The following is a 14,380-nucleotide window of genomic DNA, read 5'->3' on the forward strand; positions in this document are numbered from 1 at the left end:
CTTGTTTCTAATTTTCCAATGTAGAGATTGTTCATGTTTTGTTTTTATCTATTTCTCTATTTTTATTTTATTTACTTTTTAAGGAGAAGTCTGTATACAGGCAACCCTGTTTAACGAAGGGGTTACGTTCCTAAAAAACACTTCGTTAAGCAAACCGATTATAACAAGTATAACCCCTGACTTGAACTTCCACTGAGAGTAAGCAAAGCGAGAGTGCATCATAGTACGGTGAATGGTTTAATGAAAGTAAAAATTATGAAGTTTAACATTCAGGCAGTTAAATTTAATTTAAGTCATTATAATGTACACTAATGTATGTATGTAGGTAGCTTTATAATGGTGATGATCTTAAATTTATGAAGGGAGGGAGAGTGAAACGGGAAAGACACTAACCGGCAACCTGTGGAATGTAAACAAAGGGCGCATCATTGTACCGCGTACAAAACTTATGTACCACATTTCCACAAGGCTTTCCATTTTATCCATTGTAGAGTCACGAGTTCAGGTGGTTTTTTTTAGCATGCAAGGAAGATACAGTCTCACAAGCCTTCTTAATAGTCTGTTAACTTGAAAATAGTAGAGACAGTAGATGGAGTCAAGATGGTGGCCAGCAATGCTATAGTTTTCTCGCCTCTCTAGTGTCTGTGAATAATATCCAGCTTCACTTCGAGAGTAAGAGACTTCCTGGTCTTCTTAGGAATGCTAGGCTGCAATGCAAGGAGTTTTGGTGGTAAGTTGAGCGAGTGAAGACGAGCTGCTGCTGACGCTGTCATGGGAGTGAGTGGTGCGTGTTGTCCACGAGAGGCTTGATCTTGATTCTACAGGTGTCCCAGGATTTCTCCTGAGGCAGGCCTTAGTATTTGCGGCTGCTAGTGTATTCAAAAGCTTGTCAGCTTACGTGATACGGCAGGGCTTTCAAACTTGGAAAAAATTACCTGGATAAAACTTCGTTAAAGCAAGTTTGGTATTCGTTAAATGAGCAGATGGTAGTAAAATGAAACCTTCGTTGTAGCGAAATTTCGTTGTGTGAACCTTCGTTAAATGGGGCTTGCTTGTATTTAGATCTTCAGTGAAATTGTGCTGAGAATATTTACATCTCATTTTTTTTTACATCCAGAGGTCAGATTAAGTTGGGTGACTTTGGTCTGGCAAGATTATTCAGCTCTAATAAGGAAAGGCCCTACACCAATAAAGTCATCACTCTGTGGTATCGTCCTCCGGAGTTGCTGTTGGGGGAAGAGCGCTATGGGCCTGCCATTGATGTGTGGTCATGTGGCTGCATTCTTGGAGAACTTTTCCAAAAACGTCCACTGTTTCAAGTGAGTTTTTATGGTTTCTGATCAATTTTTTAAGTGATCATCAGTCACTTTAATTTGTATTTCTACAATACTTCATGTATCCGTGTTGCAAATTGCATAATGTGTATTCTTTTCTTTATATTCACAGGCGAGTACAGAGCCCATGCAACTAGATGTAATATCTAGAGTTTGTGGGACACCTTCTCCAGCAGATTGGCCTGATATAGTGAAATTACCTGGTTGGGGTACCATGAAGCCAAAAAAGACATATAGGAGGAGGATTATGGAAGATTTTAAAGATAAAATGCCTCAGCCGGCCCTAGAACTTTTAGATCAAATGCTGAAACTTGATCCTTCAAAACGTATCAGTGCTGAGAACGCTCTCAATGGAACATGGTTGAAGAATGTGGATCCTGATTTGTAAGTATTTATCTAACATAATGTTGATACGATTTATTTTCAGGTTTTAGTTATTTGAGTTTTTAATTTTTTCACTTATTACTGCAGAATGGAACCACCACCACTTCCAAAGTACCAGGATTGTCATGAACTCTGGAGCAAGAGACGACGACGTCAACTCAAGGAGCAACAGGAAGCAGCAATTGGCAATGTTGCTGGACCCCAGGCTGTTCCTGGAAAACCTGTTGGTCCTCTGATTGGCCAACAGGGATTCACTGGAACCCACAAAGATCAACGACCTTTGTATCGAGGTGGAGCTGAGGAGGTTGGCCTTGACAACAGGAGACTTGAGAGCAACAGTGGAGATGGCTTTCTGAGCAATAGCCTGCCTACCTCTCGCAGCAATTCCCCAAGACCACCTGTACATTATAGAGGTCAAGGATCACACACTCCACCAAGTGCAATAACAGGAGACAGTCTTACTCCACCCCATGTGGGCCATCGTTATAACACGCCACCAGTAGCTCATGACGAGTCTCACCCCTTGTATCGCCAGCTTTATCACCTTGCCCATCTGATCAATACTAGACAGACTGTAGTATTTGGTCAGCTGGCTGCCCTAACAAGTGATCAGGTAAATATAACAGTCTTTTATAACAAGATGGTGGTTATAGGATTTGGAATATTTTGCAAGTCACTAACCAGTCACTTTAATTTTAATTATGTGATTTAAGTTTAATAATGTGATTGAGTTTTTTTTTTTTTTTTTTTTTTTTATGCTCCATGCAGCAGACATAAATGGCAGGATCAGGCCTTCTTTTTATGTTATGTAGCCCAGGAATATTAGCTGAGGAAATATTACCAGATACTTGTGAGAAAGCAGAGAGAGTGTGAGAGTAAGTGACAATAAGGAAATATATCTAGGAGTTGCAAAGACCTTGTAGTTTTGGTTGTAAGAAAGCAGATACAATGCGAGTTAAGTGACAAAAAGGAAATATATCTAAGGGTTGCAAAAACCTTCTAGTTTTATGGTGGTAATATTCCCTGCATTAAGGAAATGAAAGTAATTGAAGACGTTTTTTGAAGTTCGTGTGGGAAGGTATACTTTCAATGTTGAGGTATGAAGCGTGTATACAAAAATGTGCAGGGACAATTTTGTTATGGCCTCTTGTCCTATTCAATTGGTTAAAAGGAACAGGCTTTATGCATTTAATAAATTTTCAGTGAAACCAGAGAATACTTACACACAATTAATTCAGAAGCTTTAGTGATTTGCAAGGAAATTGCTAGGGATAGTGGTTCCTGTGATCAGCTATCAGGTGGACAAAGTGGAATCACATACATTAATGCAAATTTCATAAATATTTGCTAACACAGGGCAATACTTATGCCAGTGTAAAATATGTACATAGGGATGTACATACACTATCATGCCTTGTCTGTCGTGGACACACACACACACACACACACACACACACACACACACACACACACACACACACACACACACACACACACACACACACACACACACACACACACACACACACACACACACACACACACACACACACACACATACACACACACACACACACACACACACACACACACACACACACACACACACACACACACACACACACACACACACACACACACACACACACACACACACACACACACACACACACACACATACACACACACATACACACACACACACACATACACACACACACATGCAATTTAATTCTAATATTAATGTGCAGCTGGACTTGGGTATGCGCCGGCTGCTGGAGCGGTTAAATGCTGCTGTGTTACTGGCAGCCACAGCTCGAGAGAGACGTGTGCGTGGAGACTCAGCCATGGTGGATGTGACTGATGTGCCAGTGGAACCAAGTGAACCTGTTATTACCCCAACTGGTAAGTTATAATAACACTAGATATTGGTAAAGGTGATCTTTGTGTTTCTTACTCTTGAAACATGTTCAGTTACAGTGCATAATGTGTGGTTTAATGTGAAAGCCTAAGGGATACAATGTGCATTTTCTCCTAGATATCACTTGTGAAAGTATTAGTCTGGTAATCAAATACTTAGGAAATTGCATTTCCTTCCAGGAACTAATTATAGATAATTTGCAGCTTTATATGGGAATGGTGAAGGCGATACTGGATTGCTGTCAGATGGTGTTCGAGAAGTTCTGTCACAAGTATTTGCCATGTTCAATTTGCCTGTGTCAGGATTGACTCCTGGATCTGCTTCAACAGTCAGGGGTCAGGGTGGCCAACATACTGACCACTCTCACCGCTACAACAACACTGGTCGTGTCACATGACCTCCATCGTCTGCAATTTAGTAGGTTCATATAAACTCTGAAAGAATGTTATTTAATAAAAATGTGTTAATTACATATTTTCTTTATATGAGGATCTTACAACTGAAACTTTCATGGCCTTTATCAATTTGTGTAAATAAGTGTACAGGGGTGAGCAGAGTTTTATGATGTGTGGGGTACTCAGGTGTTGTGCAGTCAGCCTTGTTCCTTTATTACCCTATCCTCACCCAGGGGTATTGTACTACCGCAAGAATTCCTTGCATCTATAAGAATAGTGCACTATTTTTTCAGTAGCAGTAACTTATAAGATGCTGCTCATGGGCATTCAGGAAGTATGATAGATAAAAATCGATCATTAATGATTGAAGTATGTATACTATCCTGGAATAGGAAGATATATTTCTATATATATATATAGACATCAGGTAAGTGGGTGAATGACAGCTTCTGTTTCTCCATTTATATAAAGAAGATGTTCATACATTCCATGAAATCACATTTCACTAAGCTGAGGCCATGACCACATGACTGTAATGGTTGATAACTGAGCTTGTGTATAAAAAGAAAGACCATACATATATGGACAATTTTTTTTGCCCATAAGCTAATGGTCTGATACCTGTTAATCAGCTGTCAGGCTGTTGAAACTGTGATGTGTATTATATATGTAAATCTAAATTATGCATCTCTACTCTGCAGATCCTCAGTATTAGCTCGTGGGATGCTGAGCCCTGCAGGTTGTTACAACTGTGTAGAATTACAACTAAAATTAAATTTGTCTATAGTTCAAAGTGTACCATTGGTTTGTAATGGTAACTTTTATATCAATAAAACAAATGTATTAAAATATAATGTCTTGTATTCCATATGGCCCTTACTTTATATTGAAATTGAAATTATTATGTGTGATGTGTGGAAATGATTTTAAAAACAGTTGTTTTGTGCACAGACATTACCTCTATATAGTCAGGAAATAATATCACTTACATAAAATTTCATTATTCTGTTAATGTTATCACCATCACTAGTAATATAAATAGACTGAAAAATTTTAATTGGGAACCATTCATAACAGACAGTCATGAGATGTTGACAATTTTTGTATAATTACTCCAACCCATGTTACATATTTGTGAATAGAATGGGTTGATGGTGATGAATCATCAAACTATAACGTATCTGCAGTAAGATTACCCATATATTAACAATTTGGTTGTGGCTGGTATTTACTTTTATTTTACATGTAAAGCAATAAAGATGAGCACATGATCCGCCTCCCATTCTCTGAAAAAAAAAAAAAAAAAAAAAATATATATATATATATATATATATATATATATATATATATATATATATATATATATATATATTATAGCTTATAGTACCTATAGGTGCACTTGAATATGGGAAGCGCCGTCCAGCTCCCATCCATTAGTGGCGCAGGCTATTTTACTTATAGCGGTACACATATTAGGGCCCATATCACCACCCAAGGGCATCTTTTGTGTAAGGCAATTACACCTTCACCAAGAACCTGGGTATTATGGTGACGTCGGTAGTTTTAAACCACTCGATAAATGACGAAGTTTCAAGACATAACGTGGTGGGATTCGAAGATTATATATATATATATATATATATATATATATATATATATATATATATATATATATATATATATATATATATATATATTATGTACGCAGGGGTAGGGCCAAAGGAGCGCGCAATCAGAAGGCAGAAGCGTGGTCGTGGCTGCGAGCCGCTGTAAGTTGTTGGCGCGTATTGCTGACCCTGTAGGCTGAGCCGGGGTGACAGCTGAGCCTGACAGTGTGAGAGTGGTGGCGCTTAGTGGTGGATGTGCGTGAGTGGTGCGGGACTCCCTGCATTCTTGCAACTTTAACTTTCGACTACTGATTTATTTACCTGCATTTTTTTTTATATTTTTTGTTTCATCAGCGATTTGCACTAAATGAAGATAAGTTACAGTTATGGTAAATAACTCAAAAGTAAGGTGTTTGCTATAAACAAACGAGTGTTCAAAGTGACATCCACTCCAAGAAATTCTTAGGACTCTTTTCAACACATCGGCAAGGTGAGGCAGCGTGTGTTCTTTCACTTTGTAATATCTAATGACTAAGGAAATAGATGTGACGAATATGGCATCCACATCATCATGTATATAGCTACTGTACCTCTTCCTTTCAAGTTCCCACCAGTCCATTCACGCAATGCCATTAATAAAGCTAGTATTCTCAAATGCATTTTTCATCAGGTCTATGAAATTATATATATATATATATATATATATATATATATATATATATATATATATATATATATATATTACTAGTCTTACTCGGTAATTTTGTTGTATTAATCATATAAAAATGGTAAATATTTAGGAGAGGCACACCACTCTACTGTTTTCGGCTCGTAACTCCAAACAAACTTGGCGGGAAAACGGGGTTTTCGCCTTTTCGGGTGGGGATTGCTGCGATATGGTCAAAATAGATCGAAAAATAGATGGAAGCTATATATTTTTTTATTATTATTTTTTTTTTTTTTACTGGCACTGGAATCATGACAACTTTGAAATATCCCCTAGACTAGAGCCTATGAAACATGGAATATGGCGATGGAAAGTCTGGAGCGGTATAGCTGCGTATCTATTGTACGAATATCTTCGTCTTACAGATTACTAGCTCATGATAAATTTCAAAGATGAATTTAGACCAAAGACTGAAGATATGACAGAATGATGCTGAAAATAATAAGCTGATCAGCAGACATGAAAAAAAAAAAAAGGAAATTTTAGATTTTATGTATACCTACTTGCCAAAATAAATTAGTGCGATTAATTCATGTCGAAATACTCTGGAACAATTACCTAGGTAATTATGTTAATAAGATATGTATAGCTATTAGGATATGAATTAATTTATGAATATAGAATTGATGAGGTGTGTATGTATTTACCTGGTTTTGCACATTATGTACTGTACCTAGTTGTATTGTACAGGGTTCGAGTGGGGCTCATAGAGTCCTGTCTCCATGTCTCCATTTATCCAATTTTTCCTTAAGATTATGCACATTATGTGCTGTAACAACTTCATTATCCAATGCATTCCATTTTTCCACCGTTCTGTGTGGAAAACTATATTTTCCAATATCCTTCACACAGCCTCATCCTGATCTTTTCATGTCCTCTTGTCCTTCCATTTTCTTCTGTCAACAGCACCAGGTCTTCTTTGTGTATATTTTCAATATCATTTACTATCTTATACATTATTATTAGGTCTCCATATCCTCTTCTATCTTGTAAGGTTGGCAGTCCCATTTCCGTCAGTCGTTCTTCATATGTGGTCTTTTAGTTCCGGCATCATCTTTGTAGCAATCCTCTGTATCCTTTCCAATTTTCTTATATCCTTTTTAGAGCTCGGAGACCATACCACTGCTGCATATTCTATCCTTGGACGTATCATGCTTGTGATGTTTTTTTTCATCATATCTTTGTCCATGTAATGAAATGCCAGTCTTATATTAGTCAACATTTTAAGAATTAAAAATTAACGAAATGGCTTTGTCAAATCATACCCAGTGCCATTAACAGGAACCCGCAAGGGAAAAAGGAAAAAAAGCTGACGGTGTTAAGATTACAACGGTAGTGGTTTGCTGGTATACTGTGGGAGTTAGGAACGACTGTAAAGGCTGCACTGTCACTAGCATCGTGAGGCGCTCAATAAGTAGAGGAATTAAGGAATGACTCTTCAGTGGATAATATTCGCTCCTCTCTTCACAAAAGGAGTCGTACTTTTTAACTGTTGTGATAATTTGCACACGAATGCAGTGGACTATATTCTGAAACACTTCTGCTATCGAGAATCTTTTGCATAAATTCTCACCATAATCAATTTTGAGAGAGAGAGAGAGAGAGAGAGAGAGAGAGAGAGAGAGAGAGAGAGAGAGTAAATATTTCTGTGATGAGTGCTACGTGTAGATTATGGTGAATTATGTTCGTTCATGTCCCTTATTAGACGTTACGTAAGATGTTGGGAAAGGGGATAATTTAATCCTTAGGTCTGCTCAGACGGCTTAGAAGCAGTGTTCTGAAACATTTATATAGGGCTTTCACTAACAATTTTATTTTCAAAAGTTTTCGAGTTTTCTAAATATGTTCATACTGATGATGAGAAATATTTCTATCATTAAAATTACGAAGACACTCGAAAACTTCTGTAACTTCTACAGTGCATGTTAAAAGTAATGGAGATGAGACGCCAAAATGCATGAGAATGCACTTTCTAGACTTGCAACATCTCGACACTCCCGCGGGACCAGTGCAAATAGGTTTCCTTTGGGGCGTCTGGAGAGGTAAAATGGAAGGAAGCTTTCAGAGGCGGAGTGCTGCGGCAGTCTCATTCAGCGATATTCAACACCCTCCTGGGAGGCAGCGGTGCCTCATTAGATCCTCCACACTCCGCAACCTGCGTCGCGCCGCCCCTTGTTGGCATTACATAGTTGGAATGTCTGCGGATCAAGAGAGGACAGTCGGCATGTCTGATAAAGGAGGTCTTTCAAGTGTTTCAAGATCCTACATAATGGCAGTGGTTCATGGAGGCCACGCAAATACGTATTGCTTCGCGTTTTCTTCACTCACAAGTCTTGTTTGGTATCTTTTCTCTGTTATTCATCCCTCCTTCTTTTTCCTCCCATTCATGATCGACAATTTCCTGTGTAGGGTCCACACCTCTTCCGCTCATTAAGTCTCCCGTCTCCCGAGGTGGGAGATGCACCTGCTGAAATTAATCAGGACAAGAATATATTTTCTTCATTAATCCCTTATATCTCGTTATCTCCTTCCTCTTATCATTCTTTCTACTAAATCTCGAGCCAACTTCTGTTCCTGATTAAAGTTTGTGTTGCTGCCAATATTCCTTGTCGCCTCGCTTGATGTGCCTCAGCGGTTTGTTTGTTTGTTTTTCACCTTTTTTTTTTTTTTTTCTCCTTTCTTTTTCTTTATCACGATCCATTTCGGCGATGTATCAGCTCACGGAATTCTCTTCGCTATCGGTGGTGGTCTAAAGCAAGAGTTGCAGGCACTGACGAGTAGGAATTGGCTTAGATAAAGAAAGACTTGATAAGGTGCATTTCACCCCAAATAGCGAGACGGTGTTGCCAGTTGAGAGACATGTAGCGATAAATATATCTGAGAAAGATGAAGTCGACTAGCTTCTATGATTTGGAGAGACGGGTTATCGCAACTATATAGCTACAGGAGTAAAGGAAGAGATTAAATTGTAGATCGGTAGGTATTCCACAATTCAGATCGTAAGGACATGAGTACGGGCATGATAGATACATTGTAGACGACGATACACTTTAGAGAGATGGTGATGTGGGACAGTGGTGGGGAACAGGATACTTGATGAGGTGCAGCGAACAACGTGGCCTCGGTGGCGCCACGCTGCTTAGGGGCTTCCCACTTAAGAAAGATGCTGCTGTGGTCCACGTGTTTCCAAAGGTGCGCATCCTGGCGTATGATGTACATGTTTCATGGCCACACTCCCGGTATATAGTCAAGACCACAAGAAATTTTGAGTTCTTAATGTTTAAAGTTCATGATCGTGGCTGAGCTTGCCTAAGTAGCACATGTTTTGTAATGACCTGGACATTTGGAAATCTTTATATTATGTAATGAAGTGTATTGAAATGGTCTTGAACGAAAAAAAAGTATTGTGTAATACTCAAAGTTTTGTGATTTATTTGTCAGATAAGATAATTGAGATTTAACACGTGGGGACCACAGTCTCCGTCTCTCAGCGTGTGTTTGTGTATCCTCAGAATGGGTATTGCCGTGACAAACGGGAGATAACCGAAGTTCTCTTTCCTCTCCACGCTCTGTCTCGTCGTAAGAAAAATCTAGTCTGCTCTTACTCCAAACCGATCACTCTTCAATGAAAGTAAGGAAATACTGCGACATGTATTGTGCGCCCCGTGTCTGGTCTGGCGATATGCTTTGTCGTGTTGATTATTTATAGTATAGGAAGTAAAGACCACACTGTAGTGGATCATTAACACACACACATATCTTAATGTAAGCATTGTCATCACCATCAACAGACTGTCTGTCAGTTGTCTTTTACGTGTGGTGACACTTAAATGCATGAAGTGGGATGTTTACGTTATGCAAGTGGCGACCCAAGTCTTTATGGCGACCTCTGTGTGTGTAATTCACCACGGTCGTCTACTGGTCATCCAGCCAGTCTTCCCCATTACGGAGCGAACTCAGAGCTCATAGACCGATCTTCGGGTAAGACTGAGACCACAACACACTCCACACACCGGGAAAGCGAGGCCACAACCCCTCGAGTTACCTTTTTACTGCTAGGTGAACAGGGCCTATACATTAAGAGGCTTGCCGCCTCCGGGACTCGAACCCGGACCCTCTCGAGTGTGAATCGAGCGTGCTAACCACTACACTACGCGGTGTGTGTGTGTGTGTGTGTGTGTGTGTGTGTGTGTATTTACCTAGTTGTATTTACCTAGTTGTAGTTTTACAGGGCATGGGCTTTATGCTCGTGTGGCCCCGTCTCCATATCTACACTTATCCAATCTTACTTTAAAAGTATGCACACTCGTTGCAGACACTACTTCTTCATTTAAACTGTTCCACGTCTCAATACATCTTTGCGGGAAACTATATTTTTTAACATCTCTCAGACATCTTCCTTTTCTCAGCTTTTTACTATGCGATCTTGTGCTTCGAATGTCATATTCTTCTCTCAGGATCAGTTTCTCATTATCCACTTGGTCCATTCCGTTGATCAATTTAAAACTTGTATCAGGTCTCCTCTCTCCTTCTTTGTTCCAGGGTTGGTAGATCCATAGCCTTTAGTCTCTCCTCATATGTCATCCCTTCAAATTCTGGAACCATTCTTGTAGCCATTTTTTGTAGTCTCTCCAATTTCCTTATGTGTTTCTTTTTATAAGGGGTCCACACTACTCCTGCATATTCCAATCTGGGTCTTATTATAGTACTTATCAATTTCTTCATCATTTCTTTGTCCATGTGGTGAAATGCTACTCCAATATTCCTTAACAAATTATATGTTTCTCTAAAAATTCTATCAATATGGCTTACTGGTTGATTGTTTTCTTCCATCGTCACTCCTAAGTCCTTTTCCTTTTTTACTTTCTCCAGTTCTACTCCATCTCCCATCTTATAGATTCCCACGGGTCGTCTTTCACTCTTTCCCATTTCCATGACATGGCTTTTGTTCACATTGAATTCCATTTCCCACTTTTTGCTCCATTCCCAGATCTTATTTAGGTCTTCTTGCAGTATTTCACAATCCTCTTTTTGCTTTATAACTCTGCACAGTTTCGTATCATCTGCAAACAGATTTATGTAGCTGTTCACTCCTTCTGGCATGTCGTTAATATAAATGAGGAAAAGTATTGGTGCCAATACTGACCCTGTGGCACTCCGCTTTCTACTGCTCTCCACTTGGACTTCATATCTTTAACTACCGTCCTTATTTCTCTCCCCCTCAAATAATTTTCTATCCATCTCAATGTGCTTCCTTTTAAGCCACCCTTCTCCTCTAACTTCCATAGTAATCTTGCATGTGGCACTTTGTCAAACGCCTTTTTAAATCCAAATAAATACAGTCAACCCATCCTCTCTCTCTTGTACTCTATCAACTATTCTAGAATAGAAACTCAATAAATTAGTTACACAAGACCGTCTTTTCTAAAACCAAATTGGCTATTTGATATTAATTTGTTGTCTTCAAGGAACTCGATCCATTGTTTCTTTATTATTCTTTCACACATCTTGCATATTACACTAGTTAGTGATACCGGTCTGTAATTTAAAGGTTCTTCCTTCCTTCCACTCTTATATATGGGAACCACCTCAGCTCTTTTCCATTCTACTGGTACTGTTCCATTTTCTATTGAGCATTTTATGATGTTGTATATAGGACTTGCTAGTTCTTCCCTACATTCTTTCAGTATTCTGCCTGAGACTTCATCTGGTCCCATTGCCTTGTCTTCATCCAGTTCCTTCATTAATTCTTTTATTTCAAGCTTGGTTACTTTAATCTCTTTCATATAGACTGTCTCTCTATTACCCTGTGGCCTTTCAAATTTAGATTCCTTAGTAAAGACCTCCTGGAATTTATTATTTAATAGTTCTGCCATAGTTTTTGGGTCTTCCACCATCCCGTTCTCTCCTTTTAACCTTTCTATTGTTTCTCTTTGTCTAATTTTTCCATTTATGAATCTATAGAACAATTTTGGTTGCTCCTTACATTTTTCGACAATGTGTGTGTGTGTGATCCTCATTGTGTTACAGATCTCCCCGGTCGTGACGTTGCGAATGGTCTTCTGTCTCTATTATAGAGTCATATGCCTACGATGTTGCGGCGCATTCCTTTTCGTCTCAGTCGATCAATCTATCAATCATTTGTATCACCTAAAAATATACTACAACCACAGCTTTATTGGGTCTCACCGGCATCTTGTCCTTCCTTACGTTTCATGTTTCAATGAGAAATGTTATGCTGAATGCAATTTGACTACGTAATGCGGATGGAACTGTGGACTGTTCTTAAATATTTTGTTCTTTCATAAGGATTCTTTTCATCAAAGACCACAGAGATGTTAAGCCCCGTTTCCATGTTTGTTTTCCCAGTACCTGCTGACGCGGAATCTTTGTTCATAGCCACTACCACTTCAATATATGAAAACGCACTTAAAAACCTCAATGCCTTCCATCAGAGGAGCGGGGACACAAGGCTGAAATGCTTGAGAATAAGAATCTATGATGTAGTGTATCCGTCTCTCACAAGACCTTGGCCTGCCCTGTCATTGTGAGTGTGTACGAGGAGAGTCCTAGAAATTCGAGACGTGTGTTTGCTCTGCGGCTGGCAGAGACCAAAGTATACTGCAGGAATCACTGCCAGAAAGACCAGATGTGAGTCTCCATGACGTCACAGGAAATGTTTTTCTCTGCTTAACACACACACACACACACACACACACACACACACACACACACACACACACACACACACCTGATCGTTGTTGAACGTGTGTTGGACAAAGACCTCGTATTGACAACTTTAGAAGATCATATAGCTACATTCAAGAAAGGGAGGCGGAAGGCAAATGTCCTTAATTCATGTAACACGAGATTGTTGCACGTCATGCGAGAGATGTTTTAGAATCTTCCTATCGGTGATTATTGGAGACAACATTTAGAAATACTCAGAATCACAGTTGTAGAAAGATGATTAGAGCATTTGTAGTGAAGGAAAGAATGTGTTATTCTAGAAATCATAGTTTGGCTGAAACAGGATGCAAGGCAGGAAACATGGTGATGAAGATTGTAGGAGTCCGCCAAACACTATCAGTAGCTACGGTGTAAATGGATCATAACGTTGTTGAGAATCTTTAAGTCAGAAATGAATAAGATGAAGAGAATAGAAGTGCAAAGCACGAATAAAATTAAGAAAATAGTCACAAACTTGGTATATTTACTGCATGCTCTTCTTGTCAATATTATAGCATTGTGTATCCTCTCATCATCAGACGTTTTGCTATAAGTCATGGCATTTGTCTTACTCATGATAAGAGTACAATTTTTTCCTTATTCTATACACACTGACACACTCACGCACAAAACGGGTTGTCACGTCCGTTATAACATACTCCGTGAAGTGGGGAAGGGCGTGGCAGATGCCTTACTTGTCTTAAAATAACTTTACCGCGGCATAGCCAACAAAATGTCTATCAGTCGGTTTATTTTTATGTTTTGATATTACAAACCTCGTGTCGAAGCTCACCATACATGTGCACGTCTCTTGAACCACCAATACTGAACGACAGGTTCCTCAGTGTTATAAAGTGTGTGTGTGTGTGTGTGTGTGTGTGTGTGTGTTTCACTGTTTGATCTGCTGCAGTCTCTGACGAGACAGCCAGACGTTACCCTACGGAACGAACTCAGAACTCATTATTTCCGATCTTCGGATAGGCCTGAGACCAGGCACACACCACACACCGGGACAACAAGGTCACAACTCCTCGATTAACATCCCGTACCTACTCACTGCTAGGTGAACAGGGGCTACACGAGTAGTACACGTGAAAGGAGACACACCCAAATATCTCCACCCGGCCGGGGAATCGAACCCCGGTCCTCTGGCTTGTGAAGCCAGCACTCTAACCACTGAGCTACCGGGCGCGCGCGTGTGTGTGTGTGTGTGTGTGTGTGTGTGTGTGTGTACACATACAACACACACGTATACCCGCGACAGCGTGTCGCGCGTCTTCCCA

At 39.5% G+C, this 14,380-nt stretch overlaps 2 protein-coding genes across 5 annotated transcripts in view; both read left to right on the forward strand.

Moving 5' to 3' along the window:
* The window catches only part of LOC123516514 (cyclin-dependent kinase 12-like), a 44,247-nt gene extending 39,359 nt beyond the window's left edge, over positions 1-4,888 (forward strand). For 3 of the 4 annotated variants that reach the window (XM_045275932.1, XM_045275930.1, XM_045275933.1), the window contains 5 exons: positions 1,118-1,319; positions 1,447-1,718; positions 1,806-2,331; positions 3,470-3,623; positions 3,843-4,888. In XM_045275932.1, coding sequence (XP_045131867.1) covers positions 1,118-1,319; positions 1,447-1,718; positions 1,806-2,331; positions 3,470-3,623; positions 3,843-4,036 — 1,348 coding nt within the window. In that variant the 3' untranslated portion in view covers positions 4,037-4,888. The remainder of the gene's footprint in view (positions 1-1,117; positions 1,320-1,446; positions 1,719-1,805; positions 2,332-3,469; positions 3,624-3,842) is intronic. The other variant, XM_045275931.1, reaches the window with a different exon arrangement.
* A 976-nt stretch (positions 4,889-5,864) lies between these two features.
* The window catches only part of LOC123516515 (guanine nucleotide-binding protein G(i) subunit alpha), an 80,894-nt gene continuing 72,378 nt past the window's right edge, over positions 5,865-14,380 (forward strand). The window contains exon 1 of the mRNA XM_045275935.1: positions 5,865-6,131. The gene's annotated coding sequence lies outside the window, so the exon portion shown is untranslated. The remainder of the gene's footprint in view (positions 6,132-14,380) is intronic.

Source organism: Portunus trituberculatus, chromosome 41 (assembly GCF_017591435.1).
Source record: "Portunus trituberculatus isolate SZX2019 chromosome 41, ASM1759143v1, whole genome shotgun sequence".
Lineage (NCBI taxonomy): Eukaryota > Metazoa > Arthropoda > Malacostraca > Decapoda > Portunidae > Portunus > Portunus trituberculatus.